Below are 23,624 nucleotides of genomic sequence, written 5' to 3'. Positions count from 1 at the left end.
AATGGGCCTCGGGTGCCTCAGGGAGAGTGTGGCCTGCATTTACAGGGAGGTGATCCTGCCCCTCTGCCTTGGTGAAGCTGCGTGTAGTTTTGGGCTCCCCACTACGGGAGACACGTGGAGCTACTGAAGCAAGTCCGGCAAAGTCCTACCAAGGTGATGAAGGGCCTGGAACACCTTTCCTATGAGGAGAGGCTGACAGAGCAGGGCCTGGTCTGCCTGGAGAAGAAAAAGCTGAGGGGGAGTCTTAGGTGTACAAGTATCTGAAGGGAGGGAGTAAAGAGGACAGGATGAGAGGCAACAAAGTGAAACAGAAAACATTTTGTCCGAACATAATGAGGGTGACTAAGCAATGGACCAGGTTGCCCAGAGAGGCTGTGGAGTCTCCATGCTTGGAGATACTCAGCAGCCATGTGGACAAGATCCTGGGCATCCTGCTGTAGGGGACCCTGAAGGGCTAGGGGGATTTGGTCTAGATGATTTCCAGGAGTCCCTTCCAAACTCAAACATTCTGTAATTCTGTGTGGGCTAGTTCTAGTTGGGCTTTCTCCTTCCTAGAAGCCAATGCTTCTTGAGGATTTTCCGGGAAAAGGAAGTAAAGTGAGAATTAGTGCATTTTGTGAGGATACAGACTATGGAGGGTTGGGTCCACAAATGCATGATTAGTTACCAGTATTTCGGGCATATGTTTAACTTTTTCAGCTTCCTCCTGCTTCTGTTTTACTTTCATTGCTGCATGTGAAGTTCAGTGAAGTTTTTTTTTTTTTTTTTTTGAGTAGCCAAAAAAAGTCCCTGAAAGCTTTCAAGCACTGTTCTTATCTAAGAGTGAAACAAAATATGTTTGATGAAATATTAGGGAAAAAAATCGTTCTTTCACTTTTATTTTTTGCACTATGTAATATGTAGTGAACAGAAAATTAGAAAAAAAATGTAGTCAACAGATAATTACTATCAAACAAATGAACAAATATTATTCACCCAAAACACAAAGTAACCAGGTAACTTCTCCCTCAACTTAAGAGGCAAAATTAAGTTTGATCTTAAAGGCAAGAAAATGTACATTGCAGAATGGAAAACTTAGAGCAGATGCCTGTATGGAGAAACAGCCAACAGTGCAGTGCAACTAACCTTAGATATCAACAGAAAATCAGAATATGTTAGTGATAACTGAAAAAAAAAAATTACTCTTGAATGGTCAGTGTAGTTAATACCATGCAGTTCTGGATGCCCAGGTGATCTACATCCCCATCTGCTGCAGGAAAGCRAGGTAAACATCACTGGGTTTTTGTGACAACCAGCAGCACAGGCCAGTCCTGTAAGAGTGCAAGGGCAGCTCCAAGCAGCCAAGCATTTCCTGAGAGCAGCACCTGGGACTTCCCTCCCTGGGGCTCCTACCTTGTGGCTCCTGACCCTGTGCATGTTTTGGTGTGTGTCTCGGTATGTCACGAAATTGCACCCCCAGGAGCTGGTGCGTTTAGGTTTGTACAACGGCTGTTATGGCTGAACAATGTTCTTCAATCCTGTACAGCTACACCAAGGTCTGTGCCTTCTTTAGAAAGCAGGTAATTGATCTCTATAGAAATAAAAACGTTTTTTTTCTTAGTCATGAACTATAAACATCTTAGAATCATAGAATCATTATGGTTGGAAAAGACCTTCAAGATCATCAAGTCCAACCATAAAATATAAGGTACCCCCGTGTATGGAGTTTATGGTAGGCAAATAAAACTAGCTCTTACTAAAAACCTCTCTTTAAAGTGTCTGTATTCATATATTTAATAAGAAAGAACCAAATTGTTCACTAATATTTAGTTATTTAGTTATTAAATTAGTTATTGTATGTCACTACTTTTTGCTTCTTTTTCAACTAACATGCAGTTTTAGTTGCCTCCTTCCTACTTGAAATATCATATCTTGTGTATAAATTTGTTAATCAGTATGTAATACTGAGTAGCAATCTAGCAATTAATTAAAAGCTATGTAGACAATAATGCTATATATGTGTAGCTTGATTTGTATGTGTTACAATTCTTTRTTTTCTGTTACTGCTAGTGTTCTAACAAGCTGGACAACTGAAAATGTTGGGAGTTTGCTGTCTTTTCTATTTGTCAAGGAGTGGGCATTACACACTTCCTCATATTGCTCATAAACAAATGACACTTAAAGCTCAGTATATAATGGATGCTCTTGCTTTCTCATGAGAGTGACGGGACAAAATTAAAGGCGACAGTGATTGTACCCACTGACAGGTATGAAATAATGTAGGCTTAAAGCAGAAGTTCTTAAGTTGCCTGTATCATGCGTTATGTTTCATGAAAGATTGTTTCATTGTAGATGCACAAAAAAAAAGATGTGAAATAAATACTTGTCGTAGCCTTATAGTGCAGGTCCATTTTCAGAACTGCTGTCAAGGAGAATGTTTAGGTTTTTTGGACATTTTGCCAAATTTTTTTGTCCATTTTTTGAAGGATATTTGTACAGTATTTTCTACRAAATAGTTTACTTATTTCATTTTTAAACAAAGAGAAAATAAATGTGGAACATGGGGAAAAAAGCGGAAGTTGGAACAGTTGTGTTTTTGCTCACACTTTCGCTGATTCTAAGTGTAACGTCTGTGCTCTTGGTAGGTTTACGAAAGACACAAGACACCAGGCTTGAACATGCGGTTTTAATGTCACTGCAGGAAATGAAAATTTTAAAGCAAAACCACATTCAGCTTTTTTGAAATATTTTGAGATCTATTTCTGCCAACTAAGCAGGAATAATTTTCAGCAACTGCTAATGAAAGCATGTAGCTTACATTACTCTTTTAGCTGTAAAGAAAGTTTAGCATCAACAAAAACAAAAAGGAAGCATAAAGAAAATGAATTTATAGGCACAGAGCTTAAGATTTCTTATTATCATGGTGAATAAGGCGGTGGCAAATGTTCTCCTGCAATTTTGTCATATGCTGGTGGAGCATCAGGTACCTGTTGTAGGGAAAATGAAGGTAAAAGTATGAAAAACGTAGAGGTACAAGAAAAAGATAGGTTTTGCATCATATTAGTTTTTTAAATATATCCACCCAAAGAGAGAATTTTCTCTATTGTAATACATTTTAAAAGTATTATATTAAATTTATATTTATATTAAATTTACATTTAATATAAATATTAAATATTTATATTAAAACATTTAAGACTCTTCATGCATATATGATGATTGCTAATGTTAGCAATTTTGGCATCCTGCTTAAAACTGTTTAGGAATTGTCACATAATTACACTGTTCTCTTTTTTCAAACTATTTAAACACAACCATACCTTGACATGGATATTTACCAATTAATTTAGGTTAACTTATTTAAATTATAAGCTTTAATATTAATCTTTCCATAGTGATTAGARCTATGAGTATCTGAGCATTTTGATTCTTGCTTTATGACATTCCCTGACAGTTTTTATCTTCRGTCTACAGCCAGAGACAACCTGTTTGTTATTTGTCATAATGGCATAGCATCTAATAGCTTTCAATTAGCTATATAATTATGAAGTATATTTTAGCACATGGGTGTTACATTACTTCACAGCTAGTAGGTTGTGTAATGATCACATAGCTTAAGAGTAGGTGAAAGAATTGATTTTTTAAAAAAAGATTCTGAATAGTAGATTTAAAAGRACCATTTAAATTGTGTAAATTTAAGAACACAGTAAAAACTGTGCAGAATTCTCCCTTTTTAACAGTTAACATAGGGACCATGAAGACCCACTCTGCAGAGCACAATCCATGMAAGAAATCATCAACTGTGCACCCAAACTGTCACTGTGTCTTGCCATGTTGTAAATAAATGAAACCTTGAGTTGCAACTTACCACAGAGTTAAAGTCTCTGTACTCCCGCAGAGGCATTTTGCAGTCCAGGGTGGCTCCCTCTCCTACCACGGTCCGCACTGTGCCCACACTAGGGCTTTTGCTCTGCCATAGATCATACGGAAATACGGGATGGTGAGAAGAAAAGGGAACTTGATGTTGGAGTATAAATGATCTTTAACATTTGACAGCAGCTTCACAGTACATATTAGAAAAGTGGTATTAGCACCAGACACAGTGATAGCTAGTAAGAGAGGTTGTCTRCATAGCACTGTTTACAGTCTCTGCTAATGCAATCCTCTGTCCTCTTTGCTTCTCTAACAAAATCCAATTATATTGCCAGCAGGAATGAGAATCACACTTTTCTAGATCCAAGATTGCTGCAGGAGCTGACACCTTCTCAGCTACCTGAACCTGCCTCCCTCTCCATCGCCACATTTTTTTTTTCAGATTCTCTATAAAAAAAAATTTATTATGAAACATTTTTCCACATTTCTTTTGTTGACGTTCTGTGTCATTTCTTTCTAACATCCCTAAGCAGGATAAGAGTTGTCAAAACTTAAAAGCAGAGAGCTGTAAGTCGCTTGTACAGTTTTTCTCTAATGTGTGAAGAAGGCATGAAATAATTCTGATTTATGAATCCTATTTTTGAAGAATCTATTAAAAAAGTTTTTCAAAATTTCACTATAAAAGTTCAGATTTTGTGTGTTCTGCCAGTATAGAAATATACTGGATATGTCTCTAGAGAGTACTGGGAAAAAGTTGGACTAAGAAATGGAGTTGCTGACTTAGAAAATTTTAATTAAAAATGATCATGTCTTTCTAGCACAATTAACTAAAACATTTTTATCATAAATCATTCTAAAGGATTTGAACTGCCTTGTTTTCACAGGAGAGGGAACAGAACTCTGAACATAATGCTCTGAGACTTCAACAACAAATTTTAGAATGGGCCAGAATTTTCTAATTTTTAATATTTTTGAAGATGACAGAAAATACATTTTAAAAATATTTTTATGAAAGAAAAGTCAAAAATGTCTAGCTTTAGTAAATCTTAAAACTGCAAGTCAGCAGTCAAAAACACAAGTCTGCTTTCACACAAATAGATTATGCACCACCCATATATGAACATATTTACTTAGTTTGCATATAGCAGTTAATTATTTTTCTTGTCTTTTTGGAGCCATTTTCTTCATATCTCTCCTCACATACAGATAAATCTTATGAACAGAGAAAATGCTATTTTTTCAARCAAAAATACACAGAATATTTGAAGTATTATGTAAATCAAAAAACTGGTGTTCATAGATACCATTTTTTTCCACTGGTGTGTTTTGTGAAGCTGGGCAATCACTTAACCTCCATGTGCTTCTTACCCTTTAGCCTGGCTGGCAAGTGTTTCGAGACAAGGCTTGTTTCATGCTGTGCATTTCCACACCTCCGCATATGCTACTGTATGGACTGCCTGAGACAACAGTGTCCTGTTATAGACTGGATGTGCTGCAAATTACTGTAATGCAGATAATGATAATATGCTGGCAAAATAATGTGAGAGAAAGCGAGCTGTCGTGCTTACCCGCAGACTTTTGTAACCACTGCGTCTTTTGTAGTACCAGCAGCCAAAGATAAGTAAAATTGCCAGCACCAAAATGAAAATTCCAATGCCCAGAGCTCTGTTGTGGAAGCAAAACAAAATAATTAACAACAGAACTACATATGTACTTCAGTAGCAAGAAGAATGAAAGTGAACAGTTAAAAAATTATTCACAGCCTGTTCAGTGATACTCCAGTTCTTGTTGTGGGATGTGCTAGGCACTGTGTTGGTGTCCCTGGGTCGTTTTGGGGAACACGGGCTTAGCAAAATGTGCTGCGAGGTATCTTCCCCAGTACTTACCAGCAGCTCGTAAGTGGCACTGTTGCACTGTTTATCGGAAAGCAAGGCTATTGCAAGTTCCTAGTCAGAAAAAATCTCTTCCCACTCTAATGTTCTCTCTGTTAAGAGATCCAAGAAACAGCTCCCCATTTTTCTGTTCTTAGCCTGTTCTGTTTTTTTCCACCTCCCCTCATCCCTTTKTAAGGATGGTAAGTAACCATGGGAAAAGAAGAGACTAAAACCATGGCTGTGTGAATAGAAGAGTTTGGGAATTGCCTCAGGAGAAAAGAGGGCAGAAAAAAAGCTGGTGACATGAGCTGGAATAAACCCATTCTAACGCTGGTTTATCTATCCTACCATAACKCACTTTTATCCTGTTGCCACCAGGCTTTTCCACTGGGTTTGAGAAAAGAACTGTGACTTTTTAGAGAATATTTTTATTTATTTCTTATCGTTTTTGCTGATTCAGAGTTCCTGTGGTCTCCTTGTGCGCCCATGACCTAAGAAGTGTGAACTTAAGGAAATGGGGGAGCAGAGAAGGTTGTCTCTGCTTCTCGACTGCCCAGGTTCACCTTAAAGCAGGAAGCCCCTTGAGCCAAAGGGATTTTTTTATYATGCGTGGCTGAACCCTGCCAGTTACTTGTGCCACTTGCAAAAGGGTAATTTGTACTGGATGGAGATCAGGTAACCTGTCCCAGAAAAGGTCTCCCTTGCCGCCCACTYGCAGTTAAGGATCTTGGAAGCCGAGAGGTGGCCCCACTGGTTGTGTGACTGTCTCAGGACAGTAAACTCGGAAAGGCTTCTTCCTTCCCCAAGCAGCTGCTTCCATTTCTGCTTGTGAGACCGTTTTCCCCCCTTTAGCCTCATGTTCTGTCTGCGCTTCCAGTGTTTTGGTAATTAGTTCATATTYCCCTGGAAGCACAGATTTTCTCATTTCTGAAGTTGGTAATTTTACTGCATAGTTGCTGTCTAATTCCTTACCTATTACCTAACTCCTTACCTGCAATAGCAGTTCCTAGCAGTTTCCATTAAAGTTGCAGCTGTGATATTGGAAAGTTTTATTGGGTAATATCTTGGATGCTCCTTGCAGTCCTGGGATGAGACAGTAACTTTCCCCCACTATCTCCAGAAAAAACTGCATAAACACTTCGTTTTGTGTACTTGGAGTCACAATAGTTTGAGGTGARTGTGCCTAGTTCAGAGTGCTGAGATGTGGCGAGCCACCTTCTGGCTTGGAGAAATGAAATTATTTGGGAATACTCTTAGAGAGCCTTCACCTTTGTTTTGTCTTTGTGCCCACGGATGAGCATGGAAGGAAAACRTCTTACAGGATGCGTGCTGCACAAGTCAACAAGATTGGGGCCTGGCAAATCCCTACAAAAAGCACATCCCACTTACAGATACCCCAAGTATTTCAGAAAAATACGTCTAACGTCATAACACATCATCAAGAGGGTAGTGTCTTCTGTAGTAATCCAGGAYCCAGCTCACTGAGAGCTGGCAAAGTGTTAGCTTGAATTTGCTTGAATTAGTTCTCCTTAAAAGAAGTTCCTACCAGGAACAATTTTTTAAGAAGACAYCAATGTCTCCATCAGCTTATATTGGTATTTTTACTATTTCCATGTGGTTTTCACTTACATTATTCCTTAGGATGAAATAATGTCCCTTTGAGTTTCTAAAGACACAAATATGAATCTGGAGACAAAATCTATTGTAAAGATCACCTTACAACACCCTTAAAAGAATAATTTGAAATAAGCCTCAGTAAGCCTAGTAACCTTTATTACAAAGGTTAATGTATTGTGATAAATGATCAAAATGTAGATTCCAGAGTTCATGCCATTCTGKTTTTTTTTTTCAGTTATTGAATACTCTTTAAAATACTGCAACGATGGACATTACAGACAACTATGAAACAGCTGAACAGTACTCCTCTGCCTTCTATAGTTACAATCTTTTGTTTGTTTGTTTTATTTTTTGGTTTTCAGTAATTAATCCTGCTTGGTAATTTTCAGTGTAAAATTTTTCACCAGATTACATGCTAATTTAGGTTTTGCTTTATGCTTACTCTTCTGCTGCAAAATAGCTGTGTCCTTTCACTCTGAAGGAGTTGCCATCTGACTGGTGATTTTTTCTGGGCATTCTGTGAGCTTGGTCTTGTTCAAACCTGCCAGATAGAAATATAGGCTCTCAGCTAAATGAACAATATCTTACCTCTAAGGCATAACATATCAACATTTTTGTTTTGACAGGCACACTTTGGGGACCTGATGCGATATGATCTTTACAACCAGAGATATAAATATGCAACTATCCCAAACTAAGGCAGAACTCAAAGTTTATCTTTGAATAGGTGAATAGCTAAAGTTTAACTTTGATAGCTAAAGTTTATCTTTGAATAATTCCAGTGACATCAAGATACTCACACCTGAGTGTAACTAGGACAACCTAGACTGCTCCCTTTAGGTACTAAATGATGGCAGCTTTCCGAACAAAATCCCTTAGGAATATAGATATGAGGTAATTTTCCTGGACTAGAAAAAAACATTCAAAAGAAAAATTAATATTATCCTTACAAGTCATTTTTTCCATTCATTGTAAACACTCAAAGGCCAGTTTCTTGATCATAAACTGCCAGGGATGATCCAAAAATTATATTTGTTGACAATCTATATTTAAGTGTTCTACCAATAGGGAATTTATAATGTAATTTGAATTTTGCAGAATGACACCTCCAATTAAAATCAATCTAAATAGCTGAAAATCAAATTGGTCACAAAAAATACATAACTAACAAATCTCTCATTTAAATAGTGTTACAACAGATCCTATTTGACAGTACCCAACTAATCTACCCACCTTGTTAAAGAACAACAAAATTACTCAAGAGAATTCAGGCCAAGGAAAGAAAACATTTTTGGAACTCACTAAGAGCAAGTCAAGCCTCTTCAGACACATAATTATGAAGCAACACAAAAAAGTTTGGGTGGAATAAAAAAATACAAATCTTACCTCCTTCAGACCTGTACTCTGTCTGCTAGCTAAAGGCATGCACTGCTTTCTTCTCCTTGGCTTGATTTGGTTTTTTTTTTTTTTTTCCTCTTTGATCTGCTCTCTTATGACTATCACGAGTTTAAATTCCTTTCAGTACAACTTCTGACTGCATTAATTAGCATGAAAGAGGCAAGAAGACAACTTTTCCCTTAGAGTCCACATCCTTCCTTCCTATTGAGCAGCTCAAAAAATGTTCCCTCTCTACCTAATCAATACAAGCTGCTAGAATGGGCACTAAAGCACTAAATTAAAAGTTGCCTTGATTTAGGACTGGTTATTTTGTGACAGAGGGCTGGTCTAATCAGACTTTTTGTATGGATTTGACTCAAGTTTTGATTACCAACATATGTTATGCTATGTAAGAGCGTGTGGAAACCAGTAGGGTTGGAGCAAAACCCTAACCTGGCTGCTATTACACAGTAATAGAGGTGTCTCAACCTGGAGGAGCACAGCTTGCTCTGAGCAGCTAAGCAAATGCTGCTGAAGGAGCAGCTTCCCATTTCTCCATTAATGTGGGCCCTTCTCTACCCCATCACAGACTTTTTTTAAAAAAGCTTGAAGGAGCTTTATTATCAGTTATTTTTGAGACTTTAAACTTGTCTCTGAATGTTGTAGAAAATGGCTGATAGATTCAAAAGTGGACAGGAAAGATCACACAACACGGGACATCATGAGAGACTTATTTCCTCAGAAAACAGCAGGGAAGTTGTAACACGGCTATCCGAGGTGAGTGCAGTCCTGGGAAAGGAAAGACCTTTCYGCAGTCATCAAAGGACATGCAAAAGCACATCCTTTGCTTAATGATGTTGAAAGTCCTTGTGTTTTTGCCTTAGATGGCATGAACACCAGGAGCATCTGACAGTGTTTGCTAGAGACATTGCTAGAACCATCATTTTTCAAAGCAAAGTTTATATGGCATAAGGGGAAGACAGGAGAAAAAAATGCATAAAATTGCTCAGTTGGCCAAATGGTTCAGTGCCCTTTTTATATTATCTTGGATGAACTTAATAGGAGGTTAAAATGTGAAAGGAGAAGCAAAATTTCTGTAGATCCCCATGTGTGCAAAACAGTAAGATATACTATTGCTGTCCAGTAAATACTCATAGAAACATGCCAGCCTTTGTGTAGTGCTTTGAAAATGTCATATAATTCCTTAACAAATCATGTGTTTTCTTGAAGAAAAAACATCTCTGCGCTTCTTTGCCTCAGGCATTGTGGGGCTAGGGGTCRAAATATCAACTGACTGAATAGTTATCTTCTGAAGGACTCTCTTCTTATTATAGGGAGGAGAAAGAGAACAACTTTGTCATAGGTCTGCRGTGTATAAACATATAATGCTGATACTGAGAAGTTGGATATATGATGAGTGGGGTGAGACACCATGTTGTTCTGATCCCTGCTGTCTTTTACTAAACCTGTTTCTCTCTGGGCATGCTGCTAACTCCATTGATGTAAAGTTACTGGAATTTAACTGCATGTTCACTAGGTGTTATCATTGTAAAGAGACTGCACTTGTTAGCAGTTCAGCTGTGTCGAATGGAAAACATTTCAAAAAGAGAAAAGGATGGGAAAGGTAGAGAAACACCAATACAGTCAAGATGTCCTTTGGTAAGCAACAGCCTCTGGGAAACCGGATGATGGTCTGATGAGGCATGACAACAGGTATGAAAGAAATATGTTTATTTCTTCTTTTAAACAGAATAGCAATTAATTCTGTTGATTTCTGGTATGAGTGTCTATGACTTTATTTATGTACCTTGATAATCATTTTTCTATAAAATTYGAGGTTTATTAGAGCAGAGAAACCTAAGTAACTTGAATTCCTGATTTAGTAAAGGCTTTAGTATGTGTTTCACGGAATTTCAGTGTAAACTGGGCTTTTCAGTGCTGCGTCTACATTAACAAATAACACAGTACAGTAAGAATGGGTAAGAGGATTATACCAGTTAGTGCTGAGAATATTCAACTCTCCATTAAACATGGTTTGTGGGTTTACTTTGATTAAATATTATGTGGCATCCAGGGCTAAGTGGGTCCACTACATGTGTGCTTGGAGCTTTTTGGAAGGAAGCCATCCCACAAATTGGTGCCACCTCAACTGCAGGCCCATCTCCACATGCTGTGGCTAAGTCATTTTTGGTTTCTGTGGCCATGGAGAACCTGCTGGTAGAGGGAGAATTAGCTGGGAGAGATGGCTCCACCTCACCAAACTGGGCATGTGGTTGGTCTGCAGGCTGGCCAACCTGCAAAGCAGAGTCCTAAACTAGGAGACACAGTGGTGAGTTATAGGGACCACAAGGTCAACAAAACAGGGCTTTGGCGGGAGGACCTCAATTATTTGTAGGCCAAGGGAGTGCCAGGAAGGATTTGGGGTGAAAACTCTTGCCCCGTTCTGGGAAATCAGCTTGCTGTGATCTCACTGCAGTGCTGGAGACGTGGTGCAATAGCCCACGTGACTGGAGGCTACAATGGATGGCTAAAGGTTAGCGATTCGTTAGGAAGAGGCTGGAGGCCCTTTGGGAAGGTGAGGACAGGAGGGTGATGAGGGAGAGCCGCCTTTGCATGAGGGAGCAGGGGGAGCTCTACCTGGGCACGGGCGATGCACTGGCCTACAGCTTGGGGGTCAGGGCTCCGGCACCCACGTTGCAGGTGTTTCTTGTTGATATTATCTCTAAGCTTGCCAGCTTTTAGCATAGAGATACACGTTTGACTGCTGACCCTTCTCCTGCGGTGGTGTTTCTGCTCTCACAGGATGTGTTCAGCAGTTGAGCTCAATGGCCGCTATGCTGACCTTGAGGGCAGGGAGGAAGCGGTTGGCTTATYGGCCAAGTCTCCTAAGGAAACGGGGAGGAGGAAACAGAGAGGGAGGCTGCTGCCTTGTTGCTCTTCAGGGAGCTGCTCTCTCCAGGTGGGGAGAAGACAACCCCGCTGTGGGCTGGGGCAGCAGTGGCTAAAATAGGAGCTAGGGAGAGGGGGAAAAGGCCAGCGGATTGGGCCTTATAAGAGCTAATGCTCCTCTCTCTCGCCCTCCCTGCAAGGAAACCTGTACATCTCTCTCGCGCTCCCTTTGTGGCTCTCAGGAGAAGCCTGGTTTCTATATTTTCTCCTTGAAACACCGCAGGAGTGGTCACCTTTCCTGCCACACGGGCCTTATCCAACCAATCCTTCTTGGGACTAGGGCAGGAGCTCTGCAGAGGTCCAGACAGCATTTGTGAGTCCTGTTYGGCACTGAGCTGTTTCCTCCTTCCCGCCTGCTGCCTGGGTACAAGATTTGCAGATCTGGAGGGAGACTGAAGACTTCCCTTAAGAGCTGCTGCTCTCACGGCCTCTCTGCAGTGCCCCGTCCCCAAACTGTGACATTCGTGTGGGCCTAGTGCTGCTGTAGACCTGCTGAACGTCACAGCGGAGCCTCCCAGGCCTCCAGTGTGATCCCTTATCAGCATCTCCGTGGTGTGTGGCACCTGACGAGACGCCGCCTGCTCAGGTCCTGCCAGCAGCAGAGGAGCAAGGCGAGGGGCAGAGGACTCCTGCTGCACCCGGGCTCAGAGCCGCTGCTGGCCAGGCCTCTCCCTGCATGTGTCTGGGGCTGCAGTCCATGGCCTGGTACCCAAAGCCCTGCAGASCGGCAAGCACCTTGGTGTAGGTTCAAGTCTTCTTTCCTCCCTGATTAACTCCTGAAAGCAGTAGATGAAAGTGCGTTTTGAGCAGGGACAGCCCTGAGTGGAGAGTGGGTTGAGAAACTATTGCTCCTTCATCCTGCTAGTGTGCTGCTTGTTGCTGATGAGGCCTTGGCGCACAGTGGGAGCACTGAGTCAGTGTTAGCTCTAAAATCTGCCCCATTCTGTGGTACCACCCGGACAGACCAGGGYTGGCTGTGTCTCTAGGGGCTGCCTTGGGAAATCAGTTATCCAGAATTCCCACTGTTACAGAAGCTCACCTCATAACGGTTAATGCTATAGCTAGTTTTCCATTAGGGCTATAGCAGGTTGCCAAGCCTTCGTTGCACTCCTCCTCCTCCCTCCCGCCCACCTATGACTGACTCCGTCTGTGGGCTCTCCACTGAAAGGAAGTCAGTTCTGTAGCTGGGTTGTGTATTCCTTGCTCAGCCCTGTAAAACCAAAGCAGTGTAAAACCAAAGCTAAGTATCCTGCAGGATCTCTGTGAAGGAATGTGCTCTGACACAGGAAGTGGGATTGTGCTGTTGCTGCTTGCTCGTAGYGGCTGAACACAGGATGACCAGGCAGCTTGTTGCATTCTTCAGGACAGGGGAAGTCTTGTGTTGCAAATAAACCAAGGAGAGTGGGCCCCGTGGCTKGTATGATGTGTATGTTTCCTGCAAACGGTGTGGGAGAATGACGTGTAGCAAGACTMGAGTTCACTGGAGCCAACCGGAGTGACCAGAAGTTAAAATAGATTCCTGACGATATTGGACCAAACCACTGGAGGAGCAGAGATGGAMGGGGAGCAGCCCCTTTACTGTATCCACAGAACAGCTGAGGTGTGCAGGCAMCTTTAGAGGTAACGGAGTGCAGTCCCTGCTCAGCAGCACCGGGTTGCCAGGACCAGGACCAGTCAGGCTCCATAGCCTCTCTGTACATGCTTGTCCAGTGTGTAACCACCTTCTCAGTGAGGAAAGGTGTTACTAGGTGTAGAGATAATACCTAGCGCTCTGGATGGTATTGATGACAGAGTTCATATTTCTGAACTGAGGCTCGTATTTATGTTGACCTCTTGCATGCTGTATGACAAGTCTGGTAGATACTAGTGTGTAGRGGAGGTTTATTGATCCTTAAGTCAGTAAAACAGATGTGATGTCAGGTGGTTAATGAAAACAAGTAGAAGTTATGAAGAACTTATGTTTCTTTGGCATTTGATGGCATTTGTGAATGTTTCAATCCAGGTACTCTGCATGTGACATGGGATCACATGGTAGAGACTGCTCCAATGGCATGGCATGAGAATGGCACAGACCATGTTGGTAATTCTGTCATTTTTGTTAAATGATCTGCTAAAGAAACAAGTCAGCTTCCTTTCTCAGTAGCAGAGTGCATTTCGTGTTCCTGCAGATTTCTAGGATGGAAAAATGGACTCCAATTCCAGGGTCACCTGCCTTCCTAATGACCAGGACCCATTGGTCAACATTTCGTCTGATCTCAGATCAGATGATCTTAGAGGGTATCCTATGCTCATGTGTTTATCTCCATAGGCTTTGGCATAAGTGATGTGACCTTTGCCATAGCATGTGATGTGGCATATGCTAAAGAAACATGGTGAGATATTTGATCCATAGCTCCTTTGTATCAGTGGTTCTCATTCACAGTCCTTCATGGTGAGATACCAGTACAGGACAAGGGAGGCACGGCCCAAGCAATGTGGGTTGGAGCTTCTACAAGGGACTAGGCAGGACCTGGAATAATGTTTTTCTCAAACAAGAATCAGTCACAGAACTCAGCACTTCATGCAGCTAAATTCTGCAGTGGTTCTTGACAAGGAAGATAGATTTTAGGGCCTGTGTTGCATTTCTCAGGAACYATTTAAATGTAAAATAGTAAAGTAGTAAAATATTTTCATGCTTCTTGTAGAGTAAAAGCTATGTTTTTCTTTTCCTACTTAGTATCATTGACCTTCCATTTACCTTTCTCATAGTAGAGTTCAAGGCACAAGGTAGCTTTTATACSCAGGAAGAACAAGCCAAGGTGTTTTTGACCCTCCTATAAGAACTGCAGTCTCCTAAAAATCCTAAAAAAAMCACTTTTTTTTTTWAACTTATGTGAATAAAATGCACATCACCCTCCCTCTTTTATGTTGCTTGTAATTGCACTTCATACAAGTATTCCCTGGAGTTACGGTCCACAGGATCTTGGACTATGGTATTCACTGCACTTAGTTTCACCAAAGCAGCAAAGGATGCTTTTCCTGCTGTAAYACGAGTAAATCCAGTCCTGAAAGGAACCACATATTCGCTTAGCGATTGCTCTCCCTCGGGACAGGTCACCCTGTCAGTGAGTGCCCCGGTGTCCGGAGTCTCTGGGGTGAGCTCGCTTGGCAGGAGCAGGAGCAGGAGCAGGAGCAGGAGCAGGAGCAGGAGCAGGAGCAGGGTCTCCCTCTGCCCCGCTGCGCAGGGAGGCTCCTCGGCAGGTTCCGTGTTCCAGCCCAACGCGCAGCCCGGTCAGCAGCAGGGATCACCCCGGGCCTCACCCCGCTGGGCCTGGGCGCCCTCCTAGGGCGGGCCCAGCAGGACCCCAGTGTCCCTGCTCCGTGATGGAGACGTTTCTCCTCATCCCCCGAGGGGTCTCCCCGCGGCTGGTGGCCCTGGCTGCCCCAGCGAGACCTCCCGGCCCCACAGCCTCCCGGGGCAGCCCCGCTGAACCCGGCCCTGTTCCTGAAATGTCATCCCTGGGCCCCAGACTGGTGCGCCCGGAGCGGGTCCCGGGTTGCTGCTCATGCAGGTGCTGGGTTGCTCTTCGTGCTCTCACCCTCTTTTGCAGCCCATGTCAAACATGAAGAGGTGTCAAAGCAGAAAACAGTGACAGGGACTGAAAATGAAATATAGGATTTTAATAGAAAGTCAGAGGTGGAAATTGTGCAGGTTAAATGCTTCTCCATTTCTCCTGCAGCCAGTGATTTTGGAAATAGTGAGAGAAAAGTGATTCTGCTTAGAAAAAATATCAAAATTTTTCAATGTAAATGACTGAAAAATATTCCAGGGCCATGTTTTGAGACTTCATCATTCAGCATGACCCTTCCAAGGCGCATTCTGTAATCAAGTCCTCATAAATACTTGCTTTACTAGTGATTGGCTGATTTAATGTGCATTAAAATTTTGAAATGATTATTATTCTTAAGAGACAGGAAATAATTATTTTCTATGAATGAGTCATATTAAACTTGGCTTTACAGTTAAAAGTTTTAAATGACAGAAATTCCTGAAGTTCGTAACTAGYGGTTATAATTTTTTTGCAGTAGGCTTAGAGCTTTTAAATGCTAGGTTGTTTTCTTATTATTGAGTTTAAATGGATCCAGTCTTTCCACCCTTTTTTGCCTTCCCTTCATTCCAGATGAAATAAAATTACAAAAAGAAACACRTGATTTGGGTACATACAGGAATCTTTATAATCTCGTAAATCAAACATTCTCTCAAAATTACAAATATTTGCAAACATTGTCCTTAGAATGGCTGAAACACAGGACTAAAGAGAAGCTCACGAAACCATCCAGTCCATCCCCCTAAGAAGCAGAATTGAGCTTATTTAGATCATTGGTCATGAAATCTTAGGGATATTCATGTTCTTCTTAGCTGTCTGTTTCCACGCCTCTACTTCACTGTCTTTATTAGCGAGGAAGTTTCTTCAAATTACATTAGTCTTCCTTGCCATAAACTCTATCAATTACTAATTGCCTTAAGGAGGAAAGGAATCGATCCCCAGAGCTGAAATCTCTTTAGCTCAGTATTTTATAGATTTAAAGGCTGTTTTCATGCCCTGTATGGCCCCCTGCTTTCTGATGTCTTCTAATTCTTGACATTTCTCTTCACAGTTTCAAACAGTTTTCATTCTTGTTCCTCTTAATTCTCTGCAGTTCATGTTCCTTTTTGGTTTAAAGCCTCTCAAGCATTATTACTGACTCTATCTTACTACAGCACAAAAGACATTTGCCTTTTCTAATGAAGTGTGGTATTTGGCATTTTTACTTAATTTGAAGTGAGCTGTAACCTCATTTAGTTACTTGGTTGCCCTAATTTCTCTAATTCTCCTTATTCGTCAAACATTCCCTCTTTCACATGTGGGTATTTTACTTACTCCCCCTTACACCTAGAGCTGCACTTCTCTGTTTTGACTTTAATTATTCATGTTCTTCTTCAGTTTATCAAGTTCCAACTCCCGCCCTGTTGTTCATTTGCTTTTAATTGAAAACTGTGTTTATATACTTTTGCTTTCATAAAGAAGTTGCTAAATGAAAACACTGAACAATATTTGCCCCAGGTTGAACTTGTAGGATGTGATCCAGCTGGYGCCTTTCCCAGCCCGGCTGCAACAGCTGGGGCTGTGTTGGAGGGGAGAGTCTCGGTCTGCTGGTGCAAACCCCATGGCAAAGCAGCTGCTTTGACACCAGCTCTGCCCCATTGCAGCCTTGTGGGACTGCCATGAAGACCTGCGTGGTCAAAATGCATCGTCAAGGGAGCAAGGCAGTGGTTATGAGTGTTGCTTACTTGTAAACTAAAGATGTTTTTCCTGAGTTTCATACATTCCTACCAAAAACATTCATCAGTTTAAGCAGATCCTAATGACACTGAGTCTGGAGAAAAGAAAATAATCTGGCAAATCCTGAAATGTTGCAAGATGTGCCATGCAGTCACTCTACTACATCTTGCTCTTGATACCTTCTGTTCTGAAGTTTCAGGAAGTGAAGAGAAGGGTAGGACAACGCCGATTTTTCTGGTTTGGTTTTAATCTGGTTTTCTTCTTCTCGTCTCTGTTGAAATTGATCCAAAATAACTAAAAATACAGCAGATAGGATAAGAGTGGCTCCTGCCATATAGAAGCCAGCTCTGTAATCTCCAGCCATGTCCACAATCAGACCTGGATGGAAACAAATGATGCATAAACATGAATGTGACCCCTTGTAAGGAGAGATGTGCTACATTTTGCAGGTCCTTACAGTACAAGTGCACAGACCACTATTACTCCATTACAGCATTGCTAAATTAAAAAAAAAAAAAATGACATTTCTCATTGATTTTGCATAATGTAAATTGTTAGTAAAACAAAATGGTCTACAGTCTGAAGTATTTTCCAACACAAAATACAGCAGATAATAAAGGTAATGGCAAAAAAAAAAAAAAAGAAGAAAAAAAAGAAGTCTGTTGCTGTAATTTGGACCATAATTTTAGCATGTGAGAGCTTAAAGGAAAGGAGAGGCCTCTACTGGAGAGACAGAGATTGAAAGCTTCCTTGCCGTGCTTCTTGCTTTCCTCTTAATCATTTCTCAAAGAATCATAGAAGCTAATGAGAAAGACCCTGATTTTTAGGTAGCTTTAAATGGTGCATCATACTGGGAAAAAAATAAATAAATACCATAGCCCTACTACAGTGGTAAGGGCTGCCCTATGGGTACAACTGCAGACTCATTTCTGSGCTGGTGAAGGCTGCTTTACCAGTTTCCTGCCATTGAAAATTTGGTCCACATTTGGTCCTGGACCAGTTTGAAGGTGATTCACTAGCCCTCATTCCAACCTATCATCAAACCTTGGCCAAAGGAGTTCTGAAACCAAATCCTTTAGATTCTGCTTTTAAAGTAAGGCTGCAGAGCAAGTAAAGTCCTTAGGATTTCCACCTCTTTCATAACCTCGTCATTTAATAGTGAGCACACCTGGCATAAATCTTTWTTTTCCTAGATAATTCTTGTTAACTTATTATATATACACCAAGGGGTCATACAGATCCCCAGGCAATCAGTACTAGTGACCAGGCACTAAACATATAAATCTAATTATCACAGAATCACAGAATGTTCAAGGTTGGAAGGGACCTCTAGAGATCATCCAGTCCAACCCCCTGCTCCAGCAGGGACACCCAGAACACGGGACACAGGGCGGCATCCAGGCGGGTTTGGAAGACCTCCAGAGCAGGAGACTCTACAGCCTCCCTGGGCAGCCTGTGCCAGGGCTCTGGCACCCTCACAGGAAAGAAGTTCCTCCTCACATGGAGCTGGAACTGCCTGTGTTGCAGTTTGTACCCATTGCCCATGTTGCAGGTTGTACCCATTGCCCCTTGTCCTGTCACTGGCCACCTCTGAGAAGAGTTTGGCCCTTTTTTTCTTTACATTGTCCCCTCATGTACTTTTGCATACTGATCAGATCCCCTCTCAACCTTCCCTTCTCCAGGCTAAAAAGGCCCAGCTTGCTTAGTCTTTCCTTGTAAGACAGTATGTGTCATTTGGGACCACATCTCAAACACCACCTATAAGATCCACCTCAAACGGAGCAGGGCTGAAGGGAAACAGAGCAGAAGAACAGGCTGAACAAGCTCCCGTTGTATGTGTGGAGTTTTTTGCAGACTCACATAGACAGTCTCTGCCTAACAAAGTCACTTCTTAGAAGTGACTCACCTTAGGGCACCCTCATTATGGTTTCACAGCTCACAGGTCCTCCCCATTCAGGCCCCCCAACTGATGCTGTCCCAGGAGCAGGTGGCATTCAGGATCTCTGTGCACTTGATTCTTCCAGGTTCTTCCCCTCACATCCCCTGCCTCGCCAAGTAAATCAAAAAATGATCAAAGCAGTGGCATTTCACCTGTGTGCAGGACACAGATGCAGGACCTTCTGTGTGTGCAGGACCTCCATGTACTTATGTCCMTTTACAGCACCAGAGCAGAGCCAAGCTCAACAGCGTCTTCTAAGCTTCTCCTCCAGCATCTCCCGACCTCAGTGGCCAGTGCGTGGCTGGGGTTGGGGCTGGGGCTGGGGCTGGGAGACCGGATGAGCACCATGGATGAATCCACGCTGCTGTCCGACTGGCACCAGGAGACCGGCAGGAGGTGACACCCCCTTCTCTGATCTATGTCCCCATATTGGTCTTTGCTGTAATATGTCTCTGGGCCCAGGTGCCTCTGAGCTAACAGGGGAAAACTTGGGCTCAGGTTCAGATCTCTCAGTATGGGTTTACTTTCTACTCATAAGCTACACCAAGGAGTTTACCTCTTACCTGCAAGAGGAGGCCCCAGGAAACCTCCAGTGCTTCGAATGAGCATGAAGAGCCCCAGGGCGCTGTCGAAGTCCGACATGCCTACGACGTCTGCCAGCACCGTAATGTGGATGGCGACCGTGGTGCCGAAGAAGAAGCCGTAGAAGCTGGTGAATATTGCCAGGGACAGGTAGCTGTTGGCCAGCGGCAGCAGCATCAGGGAGGTGCTGATGAGGGTGATGGTCATTGCTAGCAGGTGAACGGTTCTGGTGAGGTGCAGGTTGGCATACCAGCCGCACAGCAGCCTGCCTGCAAAGTCCACCAAGGCCAGAACAGACAGGAGGGAAGCAGTCCATGACTCATCGATCCCGAGGCTGTAGCTAAGYGGAACTAAAAACAGTGGAGGAACAAAAAAGCTCATGGCGGCCAAGATGCCAAAAATGGCATAGAGCACAAAGTCGAGTCTCCTCAGAAGCATCCAGTTGAAGGTCTTGTGTGCGCCAGGGCCCTTGGCTTGCCCTCGCCCGGGCGCCTGTGTGCCATGCGCCAGCTCCGCGTCAGGACAGCTCCTGTCCGGGAGGCAGCCCCGTTTCAGCGGTCGCATCAGCGCCCCACAGACACARATGTTGAGTTGGATGCCCCCTATGAGCAAGAGGGCACCCTTCCATCCATACTGACCAATCAGCCACTGGAAGAATGGCCCGAAGGTGAAGGCGAAGGCACATTCCCCAGCGCTGGCTATAGCATTGGCCAAAGCCCTTTTCTCGGAGAAGTAATGGCTAACAATACTGATGGCTGGTATCCATGAAAAGGAGATCCCAAGTCCTGAAAAACACCAGTACAAAGAACTCCAGTTGGACAGTGATGGAATATTGTATGTATGAAGGTTACAATTAAAACAGTAAAAGTTCCTTATTTGCAAAGTTAAAAAATGGGAAATAAAAAGAGTTTTCTTTCTAGCAGAAGCATCAGCTCAGCTATACAATTTGTTAAAGTTTATTTGTGGCACATATTCTGTGCAAATAAGTTGATGCTTAAGTAGCAAAACATGAGCATGATTACATTTATTTATTTATTATCACTGTTATTGATACATTTATGAATACACTACAGTATTACATTCTGATTGTGGAAAAAAAATAGCTGTTTTAACAAATTTGCTGCTAGGTGGAAAACATATTTTCATGTGGTTAAAACAAAATAAAGGATCTTAGAATGTTAATTCTCTCCTAATTAAGGACTCAATGGGAGTTCTTATAAGTACTCTCTGACCGGTCTCTAAGGACAGAGGTGAGATCTCTGGGATAAGATGAGCTGTGCTCAGGGTTGGAAAATGGAGGAGGATGTGAAGGATACTAATATATTCACATCTTTACACTCTTTTTCTGGATAGATCTTGTTGTCTGCTCTTTCTTAAGAATTTCCTCAAATTTTAATGGCTTCCAAGAAGCTATTTGGCAGACCCAGAACCTCCAAAAGGCTCTAATTCCRGACATTTTCTTCTGCATCCAACATGGATCTGGGAATGATTTACTTTATTTCCTGCCAGCTTTACCTCCTGTTCCAGGAAAATCTCCTAGTTGTTTAAGACAGCTTTCTGCCCTCATTTAACCTGAAGTAAGGCAAAGGATTGGAAAGAAGGCCTGGGCCTGTGATCAAAAATGTAGGACTATTTGACAATAAWATACAAAATTTGGGAGCTCTACATTCTTTTCTTTATCAGCCTTTAGTTCACAGAACCTTTCACTCCTTGGGGAAAAAAAAAAAAAAAAAAAAAAAAAAAAAGGATAAAATGCTTTTAATTTTCTGGTTGCAAATAATTTCCACGTGATAATTCTTGTCATCTAATTATTATCAAACTTTGTGACTGCAGTTTTCTAGGACAAGTTTTTCCTACTTTCAGAGCAGGACATGAGGAAAACAACATTTAAAGCTTGTTAATGATTCATTATAAAAATCACAATAGGAATCATATTTTAAAACTCCTACATCTGCACCATAAAATAAGGGCTCTGATTTATAATTGAAAAAAAAATCTCTAGAGCCATAAAGCCATACCCTGCAGGAAGCCAGTTGTTGCATACATCCAAACCATGTCGAGTCCAAGAAATCCCAGTGCCATTCCTGAAAAAGCAAGGACTCCTCCAGTGATCACAACTGCCCGATGAGTGTATCTCACACACAGTGAGCTGGCTACGGGGGCTAGATCAAAAAGATAAGAGCAAGATAACATTACATTAAGAATACGCACCTGATATGCATGACTGTACAATCAAATAAAGCATTTGAGTAATTAGCTGTATAATGCCCACCTCAAATATAGTGTTTTGTTCTGCAAATGAGTGATATGTGTGTGTAAGAAAGAGAATGTCGCAATTCTGCTGGAAAAGGAGGAAAATGTGGTACTAAAATTGGATGTTTGCTGATAGAGAAGGAAGACCTTTCCAAAACATATTCTGAATATGTGAAATGGACTTTTTTATGGAGAAGAGCGTGTCAGTAGCTTGTTTCCAGAACAGCTCTGTTCAGTCATAGCCTATTTAGATTAATCTATAAAGTTTTATTATTGTCAACATATCTCTGGTATGGCTGGCATGAAAATTATACAGATAAAACTAATCCYCTTTTTAATTTCTAGAGTTTGCAAAGTCATGTGTTCATGGATTTGAAAATACTTTCTAAACAACAAAAAAATCCAGAGGTAATTTGCAGAGATATTTTCTCCAGGAATTCTACGATTCATTTCTTAAATTTGTTTTTTAATGTTACTGTTTCCCTCATGGATTGTAAGAGCTCTTCAACACACAAGAGAGAAAAGCTGCATGATCTACAGAGTTTTTTTTCCCAGACACTCTTAAAACTTGATGCAGAAATTCCTCCTCCCAAAATCACAAAGAATCTGTCTCTAGACACTGTTTGGAAGCACCAGAAATGATTAACAATATTTTTGCTTAATTACAGATCAGTTATATTCCCTCGCTCTTCTTCTATCAGCATCAAAGAGACAAGATGAAGACTAAACCTGTCATCAAAAGTCATGCATGGTGGAGACCATTTCAAACCAGAAAGTACACGTTTCTGTGAAACAGCTATAGCCACTAGAGGGATCCCGGGTGATACAGCGCGTCGTCTGTCGCTGGGTGAAGTTCATTAGTGAGTATAGGCAGTCAACATCATCCATCAGATGGCTGAGAACCTACAAGCTAGAGACCAGGGATACACTGAAAATTCCAATGAATTTATAAAAACCATTGCTGTAAGCAGAAATAAGAAATAACGAGCAGAATGTAGTCAGCACAGGAGGTTTTATATGAGTTTGTAGGGGCAGGCTGTTGTGTATTTGCCTGTGTTAAGAGAAGAAAGAAGGCAATTTGATTACTGATAAGTGAAATAAACCTAGCAGACAGGCATTACCTGGTGCAGAATGTGTGGCAGGTACCTGATAGAAACTATATGAACCCCCAAATGTCCCATCAGCATTTAAAGTAAAAACACCATGTTTTGATAAACAGGTAAAAATGATGCAGGAATCTGTTCTTGATCTGAAAGATGTAGCAAAGGTGCACAGATTTGGGAAGTCATACATACATGATGAACAAAAAGAAGGGATAAGTAGGCTCTGGARTAACGAGGAAGAACAACAGAACTGCTTTATTACAGAAGAAAGATGAAGTTGAGCAGAAATACTACTACAGAGAAAGTTTTTGTGGTGGAGAATGAGCAGCAGGGATAGGTAGAAATTAAACATGGGATAGCAGGTAAAAGAAGAAAGAGAAGCCAGCTCCAGAATAGGAACTGCTGAAGACTGTTAAGGTCAGAGACTGAGAGGACAAAGGACAAAAAAAAAAAAAAAAAAAAAAAAAAAAGAGGAGAAAATGATCATTGTGCAAAAGTAAGAGGTAGAGGCAGTTATACATTAGTATTGAGATGTATGCAATGGGGGAAATTCTTGCTGTGATAACTGAACTGCCTGCTGCAAATGCAACCCCAAAATTTAGAAGCATGCGCTGTCCTTCCATGCAAAAGACTGGGGCTACTGTAGATCCAAATAGGAAAATTGAATAAATCACTGATCATACTTAATACTGAGACAAGTGACACTGAAGATTTCCCACAGGAGCATAATAAGAATGGCTAGATCAGGCCAGGAAAGATGCTCAGTGAACTGGAG

At 41.7% G+C, this 23,624-nt stretch overlaps 2 protein-coding genes across 2 annotated transcripts; both read right to left on the bottom strand.

Annotated features, from left to right (window-relative positions):
• Positions 1 to 2,724: 2,724 nt before the first annotated feature.
• MLANA (melan-A) lies at positions 2,725 to 7,859 on the bottom strand. Its single transcript, XM_026039708.1, has 4 exons — positions 7,786 to 7,859; positions 5,421 to 5,517; positions 3,848 to 3,949; positions 2,725 to 2,966 (listed from the first exon to the last, which is right to left on the bottom strand). The coding sequence occupies exons 1-4, from the start codon at positions 7,857 to 7,859 to the stop codon at positions 2,898 to 2,900; spliced, it is 342 nt and encodes a 113-aa protein (XP_025895493.1). The 3' UTR covers positions 2,725 to 2,897.
• A 9,068-nt stretch (positions 7,860 to 16,927) lies between these two features.
• On the bottom strand, positions 16,928 to 21,749 carry LOC112947582 (monocarboxylate transporter 7-like). Its single transcript, XM_026039700.1, has 3 exons — positions 21,512 to 21,749; positions 19,475 to 20,278; positions 16,928 to 17,350 (listed from the first exon to the last, which is right to left on the bottom strand). Exons 1-3 carry the CDS (start codon positions 21,684 to 21,686, stop codon positions 17,124 to 17,126), a joined length of 1,206 nt encoding a protein of 401 aa, XP_025895485.1. The 5' UTR covers positions 21,687 to 21,749; the 3' UTR covers positions 16,928 to 17,123.
• Between the last annotated feature and the right edge of the window lie 1,875 nt (positions 21,750 to 23,624).

Source organism: Nothoprocta perdicaria, unplaced genomic scaffold, assembly GCF_003342845.1.
Source record: "Nothoprocta perdicaria isolate Ctin4 unplaced genomic scaffold, notPer1 scaffold_238, whole genome shotgun sequence".
Taxonomy (NCBI): domain Eukaryota; kingdom Metazoa; phylum Chordata; class Aves; order Tinamiformes; family Tinamidae; genus Nothoprocta; species Nothoprocta perdicaria.
Note: the sequence above shows the minus strand (reverse complement) of the source record. Positions and strands in the feature narration are given on the sequence as shown.